Raw genomic sequence first — 25,809 nt, 5'->3', positions numbered from 1 at the left:
TTAGAAGAATAAAAGATGTAGAATAGCCAAAGCATTTCTAAGCCAAAAAAGCAATTTTGGTGGCATCACAATATCTGACTTCAAATTGTACTACAGAGCTATAGTAACAAGAATTGCATGGTATTGGCATAAAAACAGACACATAGACCAATGGTATGGAAAGAGAGACACAGAAATAAACTCACCAGATATAGTCATTTGTCCCTTGACAAAGGTGACAAAAACATACATTGGAGAAAGACAGTTTTTTTTTCTTAAACAAATGGTGCTGGAAAAACTGGTTATCCATATGCAAAAGAATGGGACTAGACCCTTAACTCTCACTCTGCACAAAAATCAACTTAAAATGGATCAAAGACTAGGAATTAGACCAGAAACTACACAACTCCTAGAAGAAAATGTAGGGTTAATGCTCCCACTTAATGCACAGGCAAATTAAAAAGCTTCTGCATAGAAAAGGAAACAATTAGGAACATGAAGAGAGAACTACAGAATGGGAGAAAATTCTTGCTCCCTACTCTTCTGACAGAGAATTAATACCTAGAATATCAGAAGAACTCAAAATATTTGACATAAAAAATAATTTTATTTATTAATAAATAGGCAAATGAATTAGACATTTCTCAAAAGAAGAAATACAAATAGCCAACAAATATATGAAAAATGTTCAACATCATTAGCAATCGGAGAAATACAAATCAAAACCACACTGAGATTTCATCTCAGACCAGTCTGAATGGCAGTCATCAAGAATATAAATAATAATAAATGCTCGAGAGGATGTTGAGGAAAAGGAACGCTTTTACATGTTGTTGGGATTGTAAATTAGTGCAACAACTATAAAAATCAGTATGGAGGTTTCTCAAAAGAGTAGGCATGGAACCATCATATGACCCAGCTATACCACTCCTCAGTATTTACCCTAAAGAATTAATGATACAGACATAACCACATTTATAGCAGCATAATTCACAATGCCAAACTATGCAACCAGCCTAGGTGTCCATTAATGAATGGATGGATAAAGAGAATGTGAATAGAGATTAAAATAAAAAACACAATGGAGTTTTATTCAGCCATAAAGAAAAATAAGATTGTGTCATTTGTAGGAAAATGGATGGAACCAAAGAATATCATGTTAACTCAAATAAGATAAATTTGAAAGGTCAAGGGTTGTATGTTTTTTTTCTCATATGTGAAAGCTGAAAAGGAAAAAGGAAAAAAAACGATGGGGGCAGAGCTCATGAAAATCAATGGACTAAGGGGTTGGTTGGAGGCAGGGAGGGAGTGGGGACTTGCTGAGGAGTGACATTGGTCATATTATATTGTTATATTGTGTGCATGTACGAATATGTAACAACAAATCCCATCATCGTGTACAACTATAATTCACCAATAAAAACAATGGGGGGAAAAGAAGGAAGTGAGGGCTGAGAGTAGCCTTCACTTTCTTGTGGTTGGGAGGCACATGTGATCCTATCATTATTTCCCTGAACACAGGATTCTTTGTAATTACTCACTATAGGTTTTTTTTTTTTGTTGTTTTTTTGTTTTTTAGTTTTCCTAGACGGGAAGATAGAGCCCTCTTCTGTTTGTTTTGAGTTTTCTTTTGCTTATATTGGGCTATCTCAGGGATTTCCCCTTTACTGTCCCTTTTCTCTTCAGGAAACCAATTCTCACGAAGGGCCCAACATCTGGTGCAGAATGGTAGAAGGGAAGGATTTGTTTGGTTGCATAAAGTTTATTTCCAGTAGTCAGCTAAAGAAGTTTCAGGATCTTCTTCAAATCAATTTGCATCAAACCTCCTGCCTCATAACATGGTGAGTTGTATACCTCATCATCTTTCCTTGAGAGTTCCTGTCCATCAATAAAATATTTTGAATTGAGAGGTGAAACTTCAAATTCTACACTGAATTGATCTGAAAGTAAATTCTGATCCAACCAAATTCCTGAATGTTCACTTACAACATAATCAAAATTCAGATTTGTTGGTGTTTCTGTTGATACACCGTTACTACTTCTTTCACAACATTCTCCATACAGAACCAGACCTTCATCAAAAGAAAGGGAATCCTATCAGATTTGTAGTACTTCCTTTGTTGTTCTCCAGTAAATTCATCTGATTCTTCTTCTAATTGTTCTCTTTCTAGATGAGGAAATGTTCAAGAAGTCAAATATATAAATGGTTTCATTTCTGTTGGCTCTTGCACAGGGTATTTGTGATCACACCCAGCTTCAAGGGGGACTAAGGAGTTGGAGGCAGGGAGGGAGTGGGGACTTGCTGAGGAGTGACATTGGCCATATTGTATTTGTTTTCACAGATCTGCCTGAATCTGATGGCTCTTGCTGATTGACTGCTACCAAGTTGATGCAGATCACCATATTTTCCTGTGTTCTCTCACAGATAAAGTTGGCATCGCAAAGGAGTCTTTTATAAGATCATTTGAACAATATATATTTTTGTTTCTCCCCATGTTACTGTGTGTTTGTAATATACTGGTCAAGACAATATATAACCTCTTTCAAAGTGTGTCTTTTTGTGTATCAACTGACTTTAACAACGTCAAAGGCAATGGCTTTGGTCTAATCCGTGTCTCTTGTTCTGAGGTCAGAATCTGTGAGGAAACTACAGACCATCAGGAGACACACCTATTGGTAATGCACATTTCCCTGTTCCTCATCATGTGGGATTTTTTTTCTGTTGGAAGGGGCCCCTTGAGGGTCCCCAGTTCCCTTCATGGGGTAAATGAAAGCCGATGATGATTCCACTCACTGGAACCAGGCCCCTGGCAGCTCCAAAGCACTAAGTCTGTGGAAGAAGGAGGCTCCTGAAATCAGAAGGGGCAGGACCTCAGTCACAGGGAACAGGACTGCCTTTTGGGATTGGTTTCTTGCTCTGATTTCCTTCTAGTTACACACACACCTACACATATGCAACAGGAGCTGAACTCACTGAAGTCCAGAAGTGAGCACTGCCTTCCAGAAATAGCCTGAGCATTAGGGGCATTTGGTACATGCAGACAATAGTTTGTTGCTTTGCATTCTTTTTTTTTTCTTTTTGTGGTACTGGGGTTGAAACTAGGGCCTGTCACATGCCAGGCAAGTGGTCATCTACCACTGAGCTACATCCCAGGCCTCTGTGTTGCATTCTTATTAATGGCTGTGGATGGGACTGGATCTCTACTCACTGGAAGTTAGTAATACCTCCCTAGATATGACAACCAAAAATGTTTCCAGACATTGCTTAATGTCCTCCTGGGGACAAAAATCACTGTTGTTGAGAAATATTAATTTGCATAGACTTCAGTTTTCCCAGAGAGGTATTAGGACCGCTGTTCCTAGATATGGGACTAAAATAATCTATCTTATTCCATCTTGCTTTAAAAAGGATCTGAGGTAGGTCTTACAGAATTTCCATAAATTGAATTTAGTGAAATAAATGCAGAGTAACTACCTGAAGGGCCTAGTTAGAGAGAAGAGAGGAGGTACTGGTGGAGGGGAGGAGTCTGATGAACAGGTGGATGACTTTCTAGAACCTTAACTTTCCAAACCTTAACAGATGAGTAAGCATCTGTGGGGTGAAAAAGGGGTGGAGGAAACATTCCAGGCAGAAGGGTGCCATGGGAAAAGGGCAGAAGCTTACATACAGTGCATGGGGCCCTATGGGAACTATGGGAGGTTTACTAGGTCTAGGTCATAGTGGCGAATTGTGAGATGAAACTGAATAGATATGTAGACTCCAGATCATGAAGAGCCTCCTGGTCAGAGCGTGGACTAATACCAAAGGCATCTGGGAACAATTCAAGAATCTGAATCATGCAAATAACATAGTCAGATACGCATTTTGGAGACATCACTGTGTGTGTGTGTGTGTTTGTGTGTGTGTGTGTGTGTGTGTTGAGAAGGTGGTTCATAGACGGGTCAGGCCTGGAGGAGGTGGATCAGGTAAGACAAGTGAGAAATGGGGAAAAAGCCTGGCAGGCAAGGAGAAATGGGTGGCAAATTTGTGGACAAGGATAAATGTCAGTGAAAGCTGTGTGGGAGAAGAAGAAGTCAGAGATTTATAAGAGTGAATTCCTAAGGGTGAGGTATGTTGGAGGACTGATAGCAAAGAATGATGCGAAGACTGAATGAATGAATGCCCCAAAGCAAGCAAGGAACAGAATGATGGAAATCAGGGCTTAGATTGTAGGGGAAGAACTGGAAAGTTTGTGACATTTGGGAGAGATCTAGGGATAAATACTGAAATGGACAGATGATGGTGAATGGAAATGAAGGTAAGTGAGATCAGGGAGGTAAAGGAAATTATCAGTCATATATATAGACCTTGATAATCTGGAAGAACTGTAGGTCCTGAATTTTGTTGAAGAAAAATAAAAACGGAGGCCACAGTTTAGATATGCCCCAAGGTCAATGGCTCATAACCATAAAACTAGAACTTAGGTCTTCCTGAGTTCTCTGAAATGCTGTCTCTGATCATAAACACAAAAGAAAAGCTTTATATCCTTGTCAGCATGATTCAGAGAAATTAAACCAATTGTCTCTAGACAAATCAGCTTAAAAAGCTCTGTTTGCTCTCAAAATTAAAAATACACATCAGTAATCATTAAAAAAGTCAAAATATTTTCTTCTTTATTGCTTTATAAGTGATGCTGTAACTGCAGTAAGGGAACTGGTGGCCAATTGAAGCTCCCATATTGCAATCTGAACCTTTTATATGACAGTGTGCTTTAAAATTTTCCCTAATTTGATCTGATTCTATGTTTGATGGAATACAATGAAGACAGTGCCATAGGTAGAAAGGTCTTTTCTGGCTGTTGCAGAGTAAAGAATGGAACCCAACAATGTAGCTAAGACAAAAGGGACATCATTGTGAAGATGATAGCATAATCAAAAACGAGAAGATGGTTGTGGAAATTTTCAAATTTCAAATGTTAAACATGACTTGGAAAATATTCTTTTAGCCCCTTAGGTAGGGGTATGAGAAAGGATGACTCTAGTCTCAGAGAGTAGAAGTATAGCAATACATTTATGTCCACTAATAAACTTCTGAAAGTTAGGAAAGGGTAAGAATTTTTTTAAAAAATCATAAGAATAGTTGATTTGGTTTGGATAATGTTGAGTAGATTGAGGCTGAGGGCACTAATACTAATTAGAAGCCAAGATTAAATGCCTCATAGTGTGGAGTAAAAGTGGTCCCAGTTGTTAGATAAAAATTAGAAGAGGCCATTGTTTTAGACTAAGCTCCTTCACCGAGCCCCAATGGACTGGGCTAAAAATAAAAGTGGAGTCACCTCATCCTTGAAGTCAATCTGAAACTAAGTTTTCTGACCTTTCAAAAAAAATCAGGAAAGAGATAACAGTCAAAATTCCCAAACAGGCCAGTTTCAATTTGCTTGACAAATTCCTTCTGCTTTAAATCTTTACAAAAAAAGTAACCTGAAGTAACTGAATGTTAATTAGTCAATTTTCTAGTATTCTGTCTCTCTGTCCCCACTTTACATGGAATGTAACTTCTAAATGACCCATTTGCTTTTTGTTCTTTGTTTCTGTCCGTTTCAGCCCTTCTCTGTCTATAAAACCAACTTCTTTTGCTTGACTCGTTGGAACACATTCAATTTGATGGAATGAAATGTTGCTCAATTCTAGAATTGAAAATAAAGTCAATTAAGATCTTTAAATTCTTGTAATTTGTGTCTCTTGACATTGTTATGTGACATAGGTCTTGAAATGCAGTTTGAGTGGCATCTAACTTTGCCTCTCTCAAAGCCAGATATAAGAGGTGAAAATAAAACATCATTTCTGTTCATGAGCGGCTGTGTGGTACCATTCAGCCAGCACTATTATTTGCTACTAATGAAAGTTAAAAGGACTGGGCTTGGAGCTTCCTGTGTAAGTGTTCTCCAAGGAGCAGATAGAGCAGGAAAGAAGCAAATGGAGCATGCAAACTGCAGCTACCCTTCCTTAGAACCTTACAATCTATTTGACTTTCAATTCAGGTAGCACTATTTATTGAATTTAAAGATGACTCTCAAAAAATAGTCCTGCTGAATGTTAAGGATAATAGACAGACAACTCCATTAGTACAACTAGTAATTGAATCAGGAGCATTTTTTTTCTCTCTGAATAACAACATAACATGGTTTTATAATATGAAGCTGTGCCATTGGAGTCGGGATGTAAGGGAAGACCTGTCCCTCTAAGTAGGATGTAGTTTCACTCTCTCCTGGGAAGACAGTGCCAGAAACCATCCTGCTGAGAGAAGAACCTTGTAACTTCAGAGAATCTTACTACTTTGCATGGTGAACACTGCTCTGCCAAAATTGTAATACATGGAAAGTTTATGTTTCTTTTTCTCCTAGTGAAGAAAAGCAAATGAAAAGCTGTGATTAGGTCACCACTGTCTCAGAATCTTCCTAACTGGTCCCCTGTGTTCAGCTTTTTTCTTACAGTCACCGATAAAATTGTCTCTGAAATACAAATTTGATCATTCTGTTCTCTGATGTTATGGCTTCCTCTAATTTTTTATTACCTACAGAATAAAATCTGTATTTCCTAATGATATGTCTGGTTCCTGCCTACCTTTTGGTTTTATTTATTTCAGTGATTCTCTGAAGACCTCATTTTTTTCACACATTTTCACAAACTTCCTAGTTATCTAGATGTTGTTCTTTCTCAACTTCTTTGCCCTTCTAAACTACCAATTCATCCTTCAAAAAAATCATTCAAATTAAACTTCTTTTGTGGAGCCCTTTCTGACAGGAATAGCTGTTCTTTTACTGCTTTAGTATCCCCTGCATAGTTCTCCTTATATTGATTTTCCTGGGATCATGAAGATGTACATGTGGCATTTGTATTTAGTAAAGCTCTTTGTGCACAGAAAATTGCATGCATATTGAACATGTTGATAAATGAAGGAATGGCTCCTTGCTGAGGTAGTTCCACATCAGTATTGCTACTGCAGGAGTAGCACACAGTCCAAGATTGTGGTGAGCTAAAATCTACTCCTTTATGCTTTCTACACGGTACACTCAGTGCCCAGGACACAACAGGTATTATTTCAGTAGAAATATCTAAGGATTATAGTATAGTGATGGACTGCTCTAAAATAAAGCAAAGAAAAGCTCTTCATTTGGGTGTGGGTGTGGCTACCTACACAGGCTGGCACTGCAGGATAATAAATGTGAGAGAATTTGGAGAAAGCCCTCAAGACTCCTGCCCCTAGTGTACATACCTGGTATAACCCCCTCTTGTTGAGTGTGGGCAAGGGTGAATGTGTTGAATGCCACACCATAATTAGGTTACTGAGCAAGCAGAAGGAAGATTATCTGGATAGGCCTGACTTAATTAGATAAGCCCTTTTATGAAAAGACCTAGCCCTTTCTGAAGTTAGAGAGAGTGTGAGAGGAAGTCTATGCAAGGGAGATTTTTCTACCCTGTGCTGACTTTGATGACTGAGAGGGCCAACTGGCAAGGACCACAGAACAGCCTCAGGCCAATAACCAGAAAGAATCTCAATTCTGCCAGCAATGTGAATGATCTTGGAAACAATCCCTTCACTGGACAAGCCCCTGGAGGAAAACACTGGTTGGTCAATCCCTTGATTTCAGCCCTGAGATCCTGAGAACTCAGACTCTGACCTACAGCACTGTGAGATAATAAATGGCAGCCAGTGCTAAATTTGCAGTAATTTGTTATATAGTGATAGAAACCTAACACAATAGTCCAAATTAGGGTAAACAGCAAATGAAGATACCTCTAGAACAAACATGCAGTTGTTTGTTGACAGTGTTTAATTCAGTGTATTATAGAATCTCCAAAGCTGGTTTCTTTGTAACATTGATAAGTGCTAAGTAAAGTAAGGTGAATCAGATTTCTTTACTATTAGGTGACTAAAGATTTTAATTATGCAAATATGCATAGTGAATCTGTGAGATATTATTCAGTGTTTCCATATTTGACAGGTGACACTCCCCTTTGCTAGTGTGTGTGTGTGTGTGTGTGTTTGTCAGTATCGTGGTTGACTAATGTTATATAGATCACAATGTGGGAAACTGATATTGGTGGTCAGTTATAAACTTCAGTGTGTTCAGTTTATGCCCACTACACTCTCATTCAAGAGTAAATTAAAAATAAAGATATTTTCTTTATTTCTTTGGGTGGGGTGTACCAGGGATTAAACTCAGGGGCACATGACCACTGAGCCACATCTCCAGCTCTATTTTGTATTTTATTTACAGACAGGGTCTCACTGAGTTGCTTAGCACCTCACTTTTGCTGTGGCTGGCTTTGAACTTGAGATCCTCCTGTATCAGCCTTCCAACACACAAGATATTTCAAATATGCAAAAATGTGGGGAGTTTTCCATCCACAGACTTTCAGGGACTTTTTTCAGAATTATTTTTTATATATTATAATCATAAACCAAAGCATCAGATTAAAAAGAGATATATCATAAATATAAAAAGCATGGTTGTTGGTATATATTTGGAAGTATAGCATATGTTTTGGGTATAGTATTATAAAAAATTTAAAAATAAATAGAAAATACATACTTTCTGAAAAATAAAATATTTTAAATAGATTCAAGAGGAGATGGAAAATCCTGAATAAATTGAGATTCATTAAATATTGAATTAATAATCAAATATCTTATCCCCAGATTACCTTACATGTAAATTTTCCTAAAACTTCTTGGGACAGATCAATTGCCCAATAAAAGTTTATAAAAGAGACAGCTACCCAAATAATTTTCTGATGTTAAGATATCTTTAATATCAACTGGACAAAGATACCAGAAGAAAATAAATTATCATTAACACAGACAATGGAAAAAACAGCTGCAAATCAAAAACAGAGTTCATATGAAAAATACCAAAATGTATCTTGCATGCTGGGTACTATCTCTCTGATTCTTCTTCTGATATCAGGAGACCCTTGATCTATCCTAAGTTCTTCTATTGGGTATGCAAGATGTTTGACATTTATTTTATGTATAAACTTTACTTAATCTTACTTAAATTTTTTTTTAATTAGTAGGTAGTATGGCTAGAGGAAGTAGGTTGTTGGGGTGTTGTTACTTTGGGGATTATGCTTTGTCCCTTGTGAGTAGAGCTCTCTCTGTTTCTTGATTGTGCCCAATATCTAAAGTGCCCATATCTAAACAGATAGATCAGTAATAGGGCCAGCTACCCTACTGTTCTCTGTACCATAAGGCAGCCTATTAAGTGAGAAAATCTCTGACTCACTTTTTCTCTTTCAACTAACTGTTATTGGACAGACCCAATAACAGACCCAATAACAGTTAGTTATTAACTGTTGTTAACAGCAACAGTTATTATTCTTACAGAGAAAAAGTGAGGTGGATCCCTCATTCCCTTCACAACCCCAAAGGAGAAAAAAAAATGGAGAATGTCCTCTTGCCTCTCCAAGAGTCTCAAATCATAATCCTGGTCTATAGTAGGGATGTTATGGTTTGGATCTGGAATGTTCCCCAAAGTCTTATGTGTCCCTAATATAACAATGTTCACTAATGAGGTTTTGGGGAAGTGATTGGATCAGGAGGGCTCTGACTTCTTCAGTGAATTAATCCATTTATGACTGAATGGACTACTGGGAGATAGGACCTAGCTGGAAATATAGGTCACTTGGGACATACCCCAGAGGATTTATCTTCTTGGCCCCTTTCTCTGTTTCCTGGCTGCCATGACCTGAGCAGCTTTCCTCCATCATGCCCTTCTACCATGATGTTTCTGCCTTAGATTCAGTTGGCCATGAATGAATCCTCTGAAACTCAGAGCCAAAATAAACTTTTCCTTCTTTAAATTGCTTTTGTTGGTCACTTTGGTCATAGTGAGGAAAGCTAATTTCAGACAGAAAAGAGATTTACATTGAATATAAAATGAGACTTGATTGGGTTATTTATAACTAAAAGTGACCAGAAGGTGATGGTATGTGTCTAAGACATCATTCAGAGACCTTTGAGCTTAACTAAATGCAGTTATTGGAAAAAAACTTAAAACTGATTATGGTATTACCCTATAGAATTGAGGCTGCAAAATTAAGCAGATATCTATCAATAATCTTTTTTAGTCAGCTCTTTTGTTGTTGTTGTTGTGATCAAAAGACCCTACAAGAAGGAAAAGTTTATGTTAGCTCATAGTTTCAGAGGTTCAATCTGGTAACCCTCTTTTCTCAAATTACACTATGAAATCAAACTTTTAAAAACTTCTTAAGGATTTCCTAATGGTGAGATCATAACATATTTGTCTTTTTGTTCCCAACTTCTGGTACTTCTAATTACCTTTATAAATTAGTTTCAGTTAATTACAACATAATTTGTAAGAATTAATCATGCCTGGTACTGAAAAATCTGAATTTTGGGATGCCAAGCATGAGGTTCAAATTCAGAAACAGGTAGTACTGTAAGAAGGTCTGCGTAAGTGAGATTTCAGTTGCCCTGACTGTCTTTCTCACATATTCTCTTGGTTATATTAGCTAGGTTTGAAAGCTTATTGTTAACTCCATCACTATGGATTTGCCATCTGCTCTTCCACATTATCTGCATAACATTCCCTTTTAATCACTCTGTAAATCACTGTACTACTTGTACGGTATCACTTCTGTTATTTCTCACTTACAAATACACTAAGTTATACCTATTAACGCAGTCTTTAAAAATAATATTCTAGTCAAGGATGGGTGCAATTAATCGCCTCTAAGTTCGCCAAAACTTTTATAGGATAAATAATAACTTCTTATGCCCTCACTCTGTGTATTAAATTTTTTAAAATCCCCAATTTCCCCAAATGTGAGAGATTAGCTAATTAATCATGGATTTACTATAGTGGTAATTTGTAATACATGAACTCAATAACCTAAACATACTAATTCAGTTGTTACAAAATTGCAATTTAAAAGTAATTTATGGTATGACAAGAGCACTATTGATTTTTCTTAATGTTTTAACCTTGAAAGGACTGCTATTTCTATTTGTTCTTATTCATATTCTATTAACTTTTTTTTCTAGGCTTGTAACACATAGCATTAAAAAATATGCAAAAGTGAAATAGAGTAAAGCCTGACATGACTTGAGATTTGTCACTGTGACATAGTCATTTACCCCTTGCAAAACAAATACGATGGAGACAGAGATAGGACTTGCTAGTAGGGTCCCCCAAAAGATGGAAAAGCAGTCAGAGCTAAACCCAGTTGAAATGGAATTTCTGTTGAATGAGTAAGGAAGGAGAATCCACACGATTTGGCTGTTTCTGTGATTTAGTCCCTATTGGCTCTTTATGCTAAAGACAGAAACATACCATTTCTGAAAGGTGTTGCCTTCTCTTCCTCCCACCTGCACCACCATTCCTGATTCTTCCTTGCTTTCCTTGTTCCTAGATCCTCCTTTGGCTCTACTTGTATCTGGTTTTCTTTGTCTTCATGCTTGGAAATCCACATAGTTCTGCTCCCCCCTGACTCTAGTTCCACCTTTGATTTTTGGTATCATCCCCAAGGGATGTCACTTCTAATACTGGGCTTTAATTGAACTTACTTCAATTGATAAACTAGACACCCAGTTCTAGCTCTGATTTGTAGTGTTTGCCAATTTTTACGGTGTCAATATTCCCACCATGGCTGATTTCAGTAAATGTGGAGTTGGGAAGAGATATGCAGGGCTTGCTCCGCTCAACCACATAAGCTGGCTGCTACCTATCACTGACCTATGAATGGATGAGTTAAGTTCAATAGAGTGCACCTAGTTCACTCTATTCCTCCACAAAAAATTAGGAATGGTTGTCATAGATTCTTTGACTAGACACTGGGTTTTACTGCTGCTCTCAAACTCTTTACTTCTATCTTCCTTAGATGTTGAAAAATGATGCTAACAGGCAAGTACAAGAAATCATTTAGCTAGTGAACATCAAATTATGTTCCCTGGGTTCAGTGCATGAACCTCAGGAATCACTGTGGGACAAGAGGCACATAATTTGGGTCTCCCACTCCATGTAAAACGAATTTATGTCCCTTAGTTACATTGGTGTTCTATTCATGGGTGCTTTTTATAAAAGAAGTCAGCAGCTGTTTTTATCAATGAAAGAACTGATTTTGTACTAAAGTATGTTATTATTATGGTTTAGCTATGGAGAAGGTGAGTCATTTGGGACATGCCTTTGGGATGTACAGTTTGTCCCTGAAGAGTGGAGCTCTCTCTCTGCTTCGAATGCTGTGTCCTAGCTGCTTTTCTCCACCACACTCTTCCCCCATAATGTTCTGCCTCACTTCAAGCCCCAAGGAATGGAACCAGCTGTCTATGGACTGAGACTTCTGAGACTGTGAGCCCCCCAATAAACTTTTTCTCCTTAAAATTGTTCTTGTCAGGTCTTTTGGTTGCAATGGTGGAAAAGCTGATAAAACATCTATGTTGGGGAACTTAAATCCATTTTTTAAAAACTACCATTTTAGAGAAATAGTGCTATTGGTTAGGGTTTCTTACACACTTACTGCCAATACTAGCTGTGCACTTCAGAGAACACTTTTCTTCCATAAACATTATTTTTGTGTGTATTAGTGTTATAGACATAAACAATATTTACTTTGTCAAGGGTCAAAAGTGCAATCTAATTTATGATTAAATTATGTCGCAATGTCTAATCCATCAGGACTGAAGTTAACAATCTACTTTAAATCAATCATTGTTTGGTTAAAACTCTTTAGGCCTGGTTGATTATAGCAACCATTTAGCAATTCTCCTAATATCCTGGAGCTCAAGACCCTTGGCCAGGTTCTTATATTTGTCTCTAGGGGATGGGACTTTCAGCCTAACCTGACCGGCTTGTTCTGCTTTGTAAATCAAATTTTGGCAATTTCCCTGCCTGATTTACTCATGATGTTGTTGGGATGGTTAAATGTGATAACTCTGGCAAGGAATCTACTGGTATATAACTCTGATGAGCAGCTTGGCCTCTAGAAGTATGCTCTACAGGTTTAGGGCCAAGTCTTACCCTTATGAAGTTATGCTTATATTTGACCTTACAGGTTGTCAGGGCAGTGGTTTGGTAATTGCAGGGAAATATTTTATCATCTCACAGCCAACACCAGCACTAGAGGCAGCCCTTGAGCTACACGCTCTGTGCAAAGTTCCTCTTATATGCTGGAGCCTTATTTTAAGTGCACTGTAGGGAGATAAGTTGGGAGCCAAAATTGAGGTACCGGAACTAATTATATGTACACGCACTTGTCTCCATATTTGCTGCTACCAGCCTGATCCAAGGTTCATGATCTCCCACCTGGCTTCTGAAATTGCCCCCAACCGATGTCCTCTCTTCTTCCTTCCTTCCTGTCAGCTGAGCCTCATGTGCGTAACACTTCACCAGTGTTAGTTATTGTGACTCTTCTTTTCAGCTATTTTGGTGGGGGTGCTTTGGGTATTCCCAGGCACTTTTAATGTTCACTTGAGCCCTTTTCACATGGTCATTGGCATTTGGACATACTCCTTTGTGAGGTGCCTGCCAAGTCTTTGGTCTATTTTTCTGTTGGTTTCTGTCCTTTTCTCTTTGATTTTTTTTTGGGGGGTGTGATATGTGTGTTCTAGCTATCAGTTCTTTGACCTCTATTTTTATCTCAATATCTTCATCTACTCTAGAGTTTGTTCTAAATGTAGAGTTTGGATGAACAAAGGTTCATAATTTTATTGTCATCCAATTAATCAAATTTTATGTTTTATTTAATGCTTTCTATGTTTTCTATGTTCTATTTAAGAATTTTTTTTGTTTCCCTAAGGTCATGAAGGCATACCCATATGTTTTCTTATTAATTAGAAGCTCTGTTGTTATGCTTTCATATCTAGATTTATAATTGATTCAGAATAGTTTTTTTTCAAGTTTTTTTTTTTTTTTTTTTTTTTTTTTTGCTGTTGTTTGTTTGTTTTTGGTATCAGGGTTTGAACTCAGGGGGACTCAACCACTGAGCCACATCCCCAGCCCTATCTTATATTTTATTTAGAGATAGGGTCTCACTGAGTTGCTTAGTGCCTTGATTTTACTGACACTGGAGTTGAACTTGCGATCCTCCTGCCTCAGTCTCCCGAGCCACTGAAATTACAGGTGTGTGCCACTGTGCCCTGCTGAACAGGTCATTCTTATTACATTATAATATCTTCATTGTCTTAAAACAATGATGAGATGTGTGTGCATTTATTTCTGGATTCTACTTAATCAGCAATTTGTTCTGTGCCAATGACACACCATTTGAAGTCCTGTAATTTTATATTTATTTGTTGTAAATTCTTCTGCTTTTTTTTTTCTTACCTATTCTTTGCCTTTTGTATTTCTACATAAATTTAGAAGCAGCTTTTAAAGTTACATTAAAGATACCTCCTAGGGGATAGGGCACATAGATCAGTGGTAGAGCACTTGCCTGGCATGATGAGAGCCTGGATTCAACACCCAGCACTACAAAACAAAGCAAAAACAAACCCAAAAATCTCTTAGGAAATTGATTGGTATTTTGCTGAATCCACAGATCAATTTGGGGAAGAATCAACAACTTAATGACATTGAGTTTTCTAAGACTTAAACATTTATCTTTTTATTTATGCTGTTTTAAATTTCTCTTAGCAAATGTAATAGTGCTCAGTAGATCTTCCTCATTTTTTTGTTAGATTCATTACTCCAAAATTCACAGTTGGAACATAAACTCCAAGGTAATGGTACCAAGAAGTGGGGCCTTTGAGGCAGTGATTAAGTCATGATGGCAATGGATTACTGTCCTTATAAAAGAGACTTTGGACAGCATGCAAGATCTTTTGCCCTTCAGCCTTCCACCATCTGAGAACAGGGCAGCAAGGCACCATCTTGGAAACAGAGAGAATAGCTCTCACTGGACAGCAAACAGCCAGTGTTTGATCCCAAACATTCTAGCTTCCATAATTCTGAGCAATACATTTCTGTAGTTTATCAAGTACCCAGTGACAGGTACACTGGAGACTGCTATATGGGTTGAATTTTTCAGTTAATCTTCCATTCTTAGAATAAACACAATTTGGTGAAATATTAGTTTTTTATGTTGCTGAATTCAATATGTTAATATTTTATTTAGAATATTTGCATTGATTTTCATGAAAGATTTTTGGACTCTAATTTACTTTCCTTGATGTTTTCAGATTTTGGTATCAAAGTTTTGTTTGTTTCAAAAACAAGTTTCTTTCTCTGGAGGAATTTACATAAGATTATTTTTATTTCCTCATTAAATGTTTGAGAAAATTCAACAGTGAAAATATTTGGGCTTAGGGATTTCTTTTTGGAAAGTTTTTAAATTACATATTCAATTTCTTTTATAACACAGGACTATTCAGCATTACTACTTTTGTGTCAGTTTAGCATGATGTGTTTTTCTGGGGACTTTCCATTTCATTGGGATTTTCAAATTTATTAGCATAAATGTGTTCATAATATTATCTTATTATCTTTTTGATATATGTAAGATTATTTTTTAGCTTTGTCAATTCTCACTATTATGAATGTTTCTAATTCATTGATTTTTCTGCATTTATCTTTACTATTATTGCAATAGATTTCCCTCTCCTTTCTTTCTGTTTGATTTTCTGTTAATTCTATAGCTTATTCATCTGGAAACTCAGGTCACTGATTTTAAGTCTTTCTTCTTTTTTAATTTAGCTGCAACCCACAAATTTAGATATGTAATATATTCATTATTATTTTCTTCAAAATATTTTCTAGTTTTGTCATGATTTCTTTTTTGACTCATAGGTTTTTTTAATTTGTTCTAATTAGTTATACGTGATAGCAGAATGCATTTTGATTCATTGTACACAAATGGAGCACAACTTTTCATTTCTCTGGTTGTACATGATGTAGGGTTGCAATACATGTGGAGTCATACATGTACCTAGGGTAATGATGTCCATCTCATTCCACTATTTTTCCATGCCCCCTGTTCCCTCTCTCCCCTTTGTCCAATCAAAGTTCCTCCAAGACCCATAGATTTTTAAAGGAATTTTTGTTTAACTTAATTTTCAAGGGAGTTGGGCATTTTAAAATTATCTTTTAATTTTTTATGTTTAACTTATGATTAAAAATATATAAAACCATATTTAAAATCTATCTCTGATCACTCCAGTAATGAGCTGTGCGTGGATCTATCTCTGTTGTCACTGGGATCAGATAATTTTAATCATTCAGGGCCTGACTAAGCTGTGTAAGTTGTCTTGAAGTTTTCCATGACAGATTTGCTCTGATCCTACACCATAGTCAGCCAGGGGTCCAGCTGAGAACCTGGGGCCTTGCTGGGTACTTGTCTCTTGGAGAATCTAGAACTTCCAATTTTGTCTCTTCAGCATTGTGAGCCTGCAAAAACCCTCTTCATTTGTCAGCATCTTTCTGCCTACCCTCTTATTCCTCTCAATGGGAACAGTGGCAGAGGGCTTGCTTGAAACTCCTTTCCTTCTGGGACTTGATGCGTTGTCTGATGTCATCACAAATGCTTTTTTTTTTTTTTTTAAAGGTCATTCTAGCCAGCTTTTCTGGTTGCTTTTGAGTTAATGTGCCATGTGCTGCTTCCTCAGAGCCACAAGCATAAATCAACTGCTTCCAATGTTGTTGTTTTTTTTTTTTTTTTAATAATCCACCTCACACAGAGTAGTGGGAAGGATTTTATAAAATTTTAATTAGAATATGATGTTTCCCTACTAAAAACACTGCAATGGCTTCTCATTACCCTTAGAATGAAATCCCAAGCCCTCTCCATGGCTTACAGTGGGTTGGCTCCTGCACTTCTCCAACTTCATTTTGTTCCCCGCTGCCAGCCCTAGTTTTCTAGCCACAATGATCTTTCTGCTTGTTTCAATGTGCCAAGCTCATAACCCTCAGACCTTCACACCAGCTGTGTCCTCTGTCCAAAAAGCAGAATTAACCAGTTCTTTCCAAGTCTGGTTTCTCAGTTCAGGAGACAGCAATTCAGAAATGCCTTGTGGGACCACTGCTATCTGAGGAAGCCTCTCTCAGTCATGTAAATCTCATTTAACAGTGTGCTATTTCTTTCTGATTACTTATCTACCACTGAAATTCTATTGTTCATTTTTTTTGGAGGGGTCTTTTTTTCACATTAGAATATAAGCACCATGAACTAGGCCTTGTCAGTCTCATCTCATTCTGTGGACAGATTGGCACGGGCTGACAGTACATGCATGAGGCTTGAAGACAGAGGCCAAGAGAATGAGGGGGAAGCTCATAAGCACCATGGCCTCAGGCCATAGTTTAATATTGACTCAGTTCACTTGATATTTCTGAAAATTCTTGTTTAGGAGTTCCTTGTTTTATTTGAAGGTTTAAATATACTCTCTACAGGAGTATTCCAAATATAGAAGCCTAGCCTCTTTACTTGCTGCTGTTTCTGTTTAACTTCTCTGTATAACTATAATCTTATAAGTGCTCATTATATCCATCCAGGAAAGTAAACAGACCTGAAAATCAAGAAGAGTGTTCCCTGGGTGAAAATAGCTTCTAATTACAGTAATAATAACGAAGAGGAGATAGATCCATCAATGTGGAAGTCTCTTTTTAAATTTATTTTAGTTTGCATTTACACTTAATATGTATTTCTCTTAGTTTTCTCTTCTTATTTAAAAATTCTGATAGGAACTTTAAATTTTCTAAGATTGAGCATGTTTTAATCAGCAAAAATAAATGTTTCAAACTTGTTACAGACATTCAAAAAAGTCATGTGTAAGAGTTTGATGCAACATTAGCTGTTGAAATAAATTTAGCATTCAAACAGCACATTAAGGGATATTTTTGCAACTTCAATGATTTCTCACTGAATGTCCTTTGTAGATTAGTCAGTAGACACAGAAAGTGGGACAGTTTGATTCTCACTTACCCTCCTGCATAGAAATTTAAAGACTTGTGTAATTCTGTAGGAGCAGGGAATCGTTTCATTCATTAAGTTGCAGTGTAAGACCCAGGAGCCAACATTAGCTTTTATGTGTAAGGAATAGTGGATCCATGCTGACTGTGTGTGACTGCAGTAAGCCCAGCCCAGCTGCTATCACCTGTCTGTACACACCATGAGCTCAAGTCACACAGTTTTAAATGGTACGTTAGGTGTTTGTGGGATGCCTCAGTACCCTTCTATATGCTGTTCCTTCTGCCTAGAACTCCCCTTTCCACCCTGAAAAGCATCTCATCCTCTGTCAAGACCAAGTCTAGCAGCACATCCTCTGTGACATCTTATCTCAGGCCCTTGGCAATCTCCCCTTTGTATCCTGTAGCATTTTGTTCATTCTTTGATTAGGGTATTTATTTCATTATAATATCTTCTTCCACAATCTGACAGGTTGTATCAATCATCTTTGTGTCCTTGTAGTGGCTTCTATTTCTACTACATACTATTCAACCAATGTTTCCTAAATGAAAGTGCGTGTGTGCGTGTGTGTGTGTGTGTGTGTGTGGTGACCACTTTGAGTATCTGATTTACGTGATCGACATTCTTCCAGGATTTATTCACAATCACCTACAAACAAAACTGGTCAACATCAGGCTCTGAAGGCAAACCACCTGGTTTTATTTCAGAACATTTCTTGACATGGTAACAACCTATTATGAGTAGGTTTCCAGGAACTAGAGATGCCAAGATGAATTAGATGTAATCTCTTTTCCTGAGGAGTTCAAAGTCTTATGAGGAAGACACAAGACAATCTGAAATTGTGATGGGAAAGTCTGAACAAGGAAGCACTGTCCTCCTGAGACCTGAGGTGGGAGAGTCAAAGAATGCCCCATATGGGAAGTGGGCTGAGACTTGGGGCTGCATGAAAGCTGGTAGTTGGGTTAATTAAGGATGTATGATTAGAAAACCACAAGAGGAGTTAAAGAGCATCCAAAGATATGGCTGTGTGAAAGCACGAGGGATATTTGGGACAGCAGCCATAGAGAGTGGCCTCGGCATAGGGTCTGAGGTGAAAGGCAGTGGGGGGTGAAGATGAAGAACACCACAGACACTCTGGACTGGTTTATTCAACACCTGTGTCTGACTACCTTCTCCCCTGCCTTCCCTACCACAGTCAGGAGAGTGGAACTTAAGGTTTTCCATCCTGCTGTGGTCATGCTGCAGGCAATAGGTGTCTGCTGGGAAAGGTTTTTCTTCTAGAATGTATATGCAAAGCTGAGAATAAGGGAGTGATTGTCAATATCCTGCCAGAACAAAACCAAAGAGTCAGAAATAATTTTAGAATTTCAAGTGGATTCTAGTTGACTTATTTTAGCCAAAAACCATTCTGTTGGTGTGGATTTTACAAATGTAATCTAAGACTGACTATAACACCTTCATGACTAAGTGTCTTAAATAAACTGCTCAAGGTTTCGTTTTTTTCATATGCCATTAATTCCTGTAGCATCTTGTATTATCCCTAGGAATGCAGTGAAGAGCCCAGAAGTAACTGGTGAGAATAACCAGGACTAAAGGAAAAAATGATTTAAGATTCATTATTTCATGCTGAGGACACTGTTTTAGAATCTGTTGATAACTAAAGCTAGTAGCACGCTTAAGTACAGCTCTATTTCCCCTATGCCCACTTCTGAGCTCTAATGGAGCTCTACTGTGAAGCCCAGGAGAGGGGTCATTAAGCTGAGGAAGGAGGTGGTATAATTTAAGAGACAATGAAACAGGTCTGCTCCCAAATTCTAATTACATTTTCTTGTCAAGGATGCTTGAAAGTTCTACCTCCGAGGGGGTCTGTTCTGAATAATAAAGGATGTAATCTTGTCTGAAACAAGTGCCATGAGCAGGAGCACATCTCCATCAGTCACAGGCAGATGAGGAGAATCCAAGCCTCTAATAGAGGATCATAGGTCTCTCACATCTACAAAACTTAACTGGCTAAGCTGGGATTTGAACCTTGGTCTGTGTGATTGAAAAGCTGTACTTTTTTTTTTTTTTGTATTGGAGATGGTACCCAGAGGCACTTAACCACTGAGCCACATCCCCAACCCTTTTTATTTTTTATTTTATGACAGGGTCTCATGAATTTGTTTAGGTCCTCCTTAAGTTGCTTAGGTCCTTGCTAAGATGCTGAGACTGGCTTTGAACTTGCAATTGTCCTGTGTTAGCCTCCAGAGCTGCTAGAATTACAGGCGTGTACCACTGTGCCTGGCAAAAAACTGTACTTTTGACCTCTGCCTTATACTCTATCCACTGTCTTTCCTGGAGCCTCCCTGCTCCTTCATCCACACAGTTTGCTGGTTGTAACTTCAAGCTGAAGCCTGAGAGTTAGGCAGCCAAATGGGTTGTGACAACTCTCTGCATGTCTCTAGGAGAGGACTTAGTCATTATACAGTCAAGTCTGACATGTGACTTTGTTGAGGAATCCCATATCTCCTGGCAGGCAGAGGAGACACATTCAGAAGTAGAGAAGCGCCTTATCAGATGAATCAAACTGTTCACCACTCTTAACAATCTGCCTGGAACTATTCAGACCACCAAGATGGATAAGTGATTAGATTTCATAACTGTTTAAATCAAGCAATATGATATGTAACACAATCAGGAATACTCTAGGACTCATTAATTTACCGGTCTCAGGAACCTGATAATTTTAGGATCTGTGCAACTGGTTTAGAGTGCTACATACGCCTTTGGGCATTCTTGCTTGAAGACCACATGCATAGGAAGAGCTGTGAGAAACTGCAAGTCTCAGCTGAGTACACTTTTCTTCCTTCTCCCACACAAAGGGCACAGAGAAAGTGTATCCTGCTTGCAGGCACAGGTTCTGAATCAGAGGTTACTGAGAGCAGCTGTCACAACCCATTTGGCTGCCTAACTCTCAGGCTTCAGCAAACTGTGTGGATGAAGGAGCAGGGAGGCTCCAGGAAAGACAGTGGATAGAGTATAAGGCAGAGGTCAAAAGTACAGCCTTGATTAGATCCAAGGTCAATGGACAGCCTGGATTAGATCCCTAAGAGCAGCAATCTACAGAGAATGCAGCTCCTTCCCAAGACCAGAAGTCTCAGAGCCAGGGGGATACCCCCAGAACCTAAGGCCCCATAAAAGAAGAGAAAATCACATAAGCTTTAAGGTTAGGGTCAGTCACTTGGCTATGTTCCTCAGACCCCCTTTTAGGGCTCCTGGCACTTACCTCCGCCTGCCAGATGGGGTTCACTGTGTTGCCTATGATCTTGGATCTCCTCTCCTGTCCATGGTGAGGAAGGGCAGGGAAGATGCTGTGCTTCCCAGGCTGAATAGAAATCTTCAGATAAGGGTCTGGGTTGAAAAACATCCCTTTCTTCAATCCCATCGCCTGGAAATCTATAAAATAGAGCAATATTTTAATTGAAGTATGTTTTAATGAGGTTAAGTAGCATATCGGGCATTATAGAAAGAGAAAAGTCCATCTAAAATGTGGAAAAATCTTTTCAAATTTTGGAATATTTTCTACCTGATTACAAACATGGATGGATGAGTCTATCTGGAGACACATCCCTCTATTTTTGGAAAATTTACTAGCATATGTTATGGGACATTTGATTCCATATATTTGGAGCATTTACTAGTGTATATACTAAATTGCTTTCTGGTGAGAAGTCCTTGTAATAAATGAATCCAACTACTCAGACATGACCAGCATCTAGTAATTTTTTGATGCTTCACAGACTTTGCTTAGCTATAGGTTAGCTGATCTTTCTATATTGTCTTTCTCTGAATCATAGAATTCATTTTGATACTTCCAGCAGCATTTTTTCCCTAAACAAACATAGTGAAATAAACACACAGACGCATATATACCTACTGAGTGTTAGAGCTTCATTACCATTTCAGGCTTTCTCCTTTAGCTACCAACTTTATGTCACCAGTCACATTTCATTGCTGGGAACTGTTTTGGATTAAGTGTAAGAAAAATAATATATTGTGAGACTATTGGAGATAAGCCCCATTGATATCTTATCAGGTCTGTGAAGCATGTTGGAGTGAAAGGGTTTTATTTCCTCTGGAAGGTCTGTGAGCTCAGGTCTGCAAGTCAGAAGCAAAATGGGGATAAAGGAATTGAGACTTTGTCCCTTCCCTATTCCTGCTCTGCTGCCCTGTATGGCATGCCTCTTGGGCTATAGGACGTCACTGGAGTTTTGGTTAGGGAAAATTCCTCTTGGTTTCTTGTACACAATTGTGTAGGATTCCTTATTCCTACTTTTTTTTTTTTTGGAGATTGGCATTAATAATTGTTGTTTCTCAACCATTTTACAAGAACATGAGAATGACAAGTCACAAGTTGTTTGATTTAATCTAGTAATAACCAAATTTTTGAGTTCTTTTTTTCCCTCACTTTTTTCAACCTGGACAGACACATCCTAATATTGTCAATGGATCTTTAGACACTCATTTGCTCTACTGGGCTCACTTTGATTTGAAAAGCCCCAGATTGCTGTCCATCTCCCAAGGAGGCTCAAGCATAAAGTATCCTATTCTCTGATCTCTGACATTCATGGTCTGTAACATTTGTTGGTTTGACAAGTTAAGGTTGTAGTTTTCAAATTGTGCTCCACAGAGTCCTTGGGCTTCATGGCATTTTGTTCTCTTAAAGCCCACTGAGTTGGAATGGAGTATGTGAAGTCTTGAGCCTCACATATCATTTTAAACAAAGTTGCTCAGGACTTCTTTTAAACTTTTAATTTTGAAATGATTTCAGATTTATAGAAGAGTCCCAAAGAAGATGCACAGATGCCCTATCCATCCTTTATCTAGTTTTCCCCACTGTTAAGATAGTATAGAACCATAGTCCATTCACAAAAACTAACAATTAACTTACTCAACTATTAGCTAAAATACTATGAACTAAATTAGAAGAATTTATTTGGATTCCACTTCTTTTTCCATGAATGTGCTTTTTGAAATGGTCTTATCTGTTTTATTAACTGGGGTCCACTGGAAGTTTTATTAGACAAAGGAAGGGTTCGCTGCTTCTCCCCTGGCTCTCCCCAATTTTCCCTTTGTAAACTCTCAATTATTGATACTTGATCTTGGAGGAAAAGCAGAAGAGCATCTTCCATTCCCATCACCTCAAAGTGCTTTTACATTTGTTACTTACTGAATGCTCCATTATCTTCATTAGGTCAAGGGGAACTGAGTAGATTACTTTTTATGTTAGCTTTACAGATGGAGAATTCAAGAAACAGAGAGGTTGAGTAACTTGTAACTTGTAGGTTAGAGTCGAATTGAAGGGGCCTCCTACTCTTGATTGACATTCTCATTCTTTTCACAAGGCTTCTAGGTGAACAACACATACCTGAGAGAGAAAAGCTGATCAGCCTCCGACTTCCTTGCCCTTGGACGGTCTCATCAGAGCCAATGCTTTTAAAAATCTGTAAGAAGAAGGGAAATGGGAGACAAGCAAAACAAGCATTGAAACAGAGACTCACAATCCAACACAAACAGGCTAAATCACTGTTATTTCTCCAAATACAGACAAGGAAGAGAGCAGTATTGTGATTTCACTGGACAACCATTGATTAAAATAAGCTGGAAACCTAATCTTCCCTGGTAAGGGAGGATCTGTGAATGGGAGTGAGGGGTACTTTTCAGAGAAATCAACAAACATAATTACTGTGATATTATAGTTCCTTTGTAACTATTTATGCAAACAATGCTTTTTCGGATTCAAATTTGCAAAAAGTATTTATTAAGGCAGGGCCTAAGGCAGTAGAATGATAGGTCAATAAATGTTCACTATTGTAATTATAATGTGTTTTCATTTAGGAAAGTGCAGTGTTAAACTGCTGTATCTCCACTTATTATTATTATTTAGGGATTTCCAGGAAACTGTTCATTAGGGAGGAACCCGAACATGGCATTAAGAAGTTACTCTGAAGTCTCTCTAATTTAATTAATTGCTTTCCTGGGAAATTTCAGAACATAATTGTTACATGGATTATCTACAGTCTTGCAGGTATTTGCAAACATTGTTTAATATACATAGATTGGTTAATCAAAACTGCTTGAGTCCTGGTTTCCATTCTCTCCTAGGAAAACTTTTCTCAGAAAGGATTTTTAAGTATTAATTCCAAAGCAGAATTAAGTCTTCCTAGATACCTTTGAACATGTTTTGTTTACAGAAAACAAATTTTAAAAATCTGAGTATCAAGTAAATCTGCACAGTATCCATTTTTAAGAAGATAATCTGTACTGAAGAAGGGGAAAAAATGGAAAATCCAATAATCTCTTATTCAAAGTCCCTTTGTAGATTGTTTGGGTTTATTCTGTTTCTCTCCTCTCTGAGTGTTCTTGATGGTGTGATTGAATGTTCCTGTAAACCTCCTGAGATTAATGATTGTAAATTGCTAGGTCTCACAGCTTCAGCTCAAGGGAATAAGAAGGGGTTTTTAGACTACTTCCTCCTGTAGAAATAGGCATCCCTGGTAGACCTGTAACCTTGGCTACACTCTGCAGGCAAATCTTGCTAGGCTCAGGTGTGAGGTGCATCTCAGTGATGCTGGGCTGCTCAGCAGAGAGAACCAATGGGGGTGGCACATGCAGTGGGGCTTGGCATCAAGCGAGATAGGAGCTTGTCAAACTCTTCAACAGATTTCTGACTTTTAGACTCCCATTTGATAATAAAGAAACAGAGTAAGACGTAGCTGGGGTTGGTGAGTTTGGCTACAATCCTTCCAGGGTGCCATGAACTGAGCAGCTTTCCGCCACCATGCTCTTCCACAATGATGTTTCTGCTTGAAGCTGGCTGACCACAGAATCCTCTGAAACCATGAGCCAAAATAAATCTTTCCTCCTCTAAGTTGTTCTTGCCAAGTATTCTGGTCACAGAAATGCAAAGCTGACTAACCATTCCTTTCTAATTTGTGTTTCTTCTTCCCATTGATTGGCCGACACAGAGAAATGACCAACAAATAAATGAGACTACATTCTCAGGATAGGCCAATCTTTAACTCTTTAAATGGCCAGTCCTCCAGGGAACAATCAGGGCTTCAAAATCCCTTAATGTTATGTAATTTTCTTCTTTTTCAACTCTGCCTGGGCAAAGGTAATAGGTGACCTAGGCAGGATGAACTCCCTTACAGTGCTATACTTGCCTAACCAAGACAGAACGAATTGTTGAAGTCTTTGGTTCCTAATGCTAGCTTAAAAATTGCCATACTTACCTGTCTTCTTCTTAATATATAAGTTCTTTGAGGAAACTTCAAAAACCATCATTTTCACAGAGCCTTGTAAAAATACAAGTTTATAGTGAATGGATTCAATTTACATTTTTAAAAGGTGTGGGTTAAACTGCCTATATCATGCCAGGCTAAAATTAACTTAAATGTGCAATGATAACAAAGGACACTATATTGATTCCTTCCTTTTAAAAGCATGCATATTTTTGTTCTTTTTATTTAAACATTCTTTTGCTGGCTATTCAGGCTATGCACAAAGAGGGTTTTTTGTTGTTATTATTTTTTTTTTAATATTTATTGCATTAAAGCAGGAGAGAGGAAGTAGTAGGGAAAGGTTGATCAATGGGCACTAAGTTACAGTTAGACAGAAATAAGAAGTTCTGGAGTGCTCCTGTCCAGTAGAGTGAGTATAGATGATAATAATGTATTATATATTTCAAAGAGTTAGAAAAAAGGATTTTACATGTTCTCACTATAAATGATAAATATCTAAGGAGATAGATGTGTTTACCCTGATTTAAGCATTATAAACAGTGTACACATGTATTGAAACATCACAGGGTACTCCATAAACATGCTGTTTTATGTATCAGTTAAAAGTTAGAGAATTAAAAAAAAATTGTGTCTATCAACAGAAAAA

The 25,809-nt window shown here is 37.8% G+C and overlaps 1 protein-coding gene and 1 pseudogene across 1 annotated transcript in view; both read right to left on the bottom strand.

Moving 5' to 3' along the window:
* Positions 1–25,809, bottom strand: part of Hecw1 (HECT, C2 and WW domain containing E3 ubiquitin protein ligase 1) — a 411,800-nt gene that overhangs the window by 136,439 nt on the left and 249,552 nt on the right. Inside the window, exons 5-6 of the mRNA XM_027938390.3 lie at positions 23,288–23,363; positions 21,146–21,315 (exon numbers count right to left, since the gene is read on the bottom strand). Coding sequence (XP_027794191.2) covers positions 21,146–21,315; positions 23,288–23,363 — 246 coding nt within the window. The remainder of the gene's footprint in view (positions 1–21,145; positions 21,316–23,287; positions 23,364–25,809) is intronic.
* LOC114095159 (E3 ubiquitin-protein ligase Mdm2-like) lies at positions 1,383–3,654 on the bottom strand (annotated as a pseudogene).

This window comes from Marmota flaviventris, chromosome 1 (assembly GCF_047511675.1).
Source record: "Marmota flaviventris isolate mMarFla1 chromosome 1, mMarFla1.hap1, whole genome shotgun sequence".
In the NCBI taxonomy this organism is placed as follows: Eukaryota; Metazoa; Chordata; class Mammalia; order Rodentia; family Sciuridae; genus Marmota; species Marmota flaviventris.
This window is presented reverse-complemented; position numbering and strand designations above follow the sequence as displayed.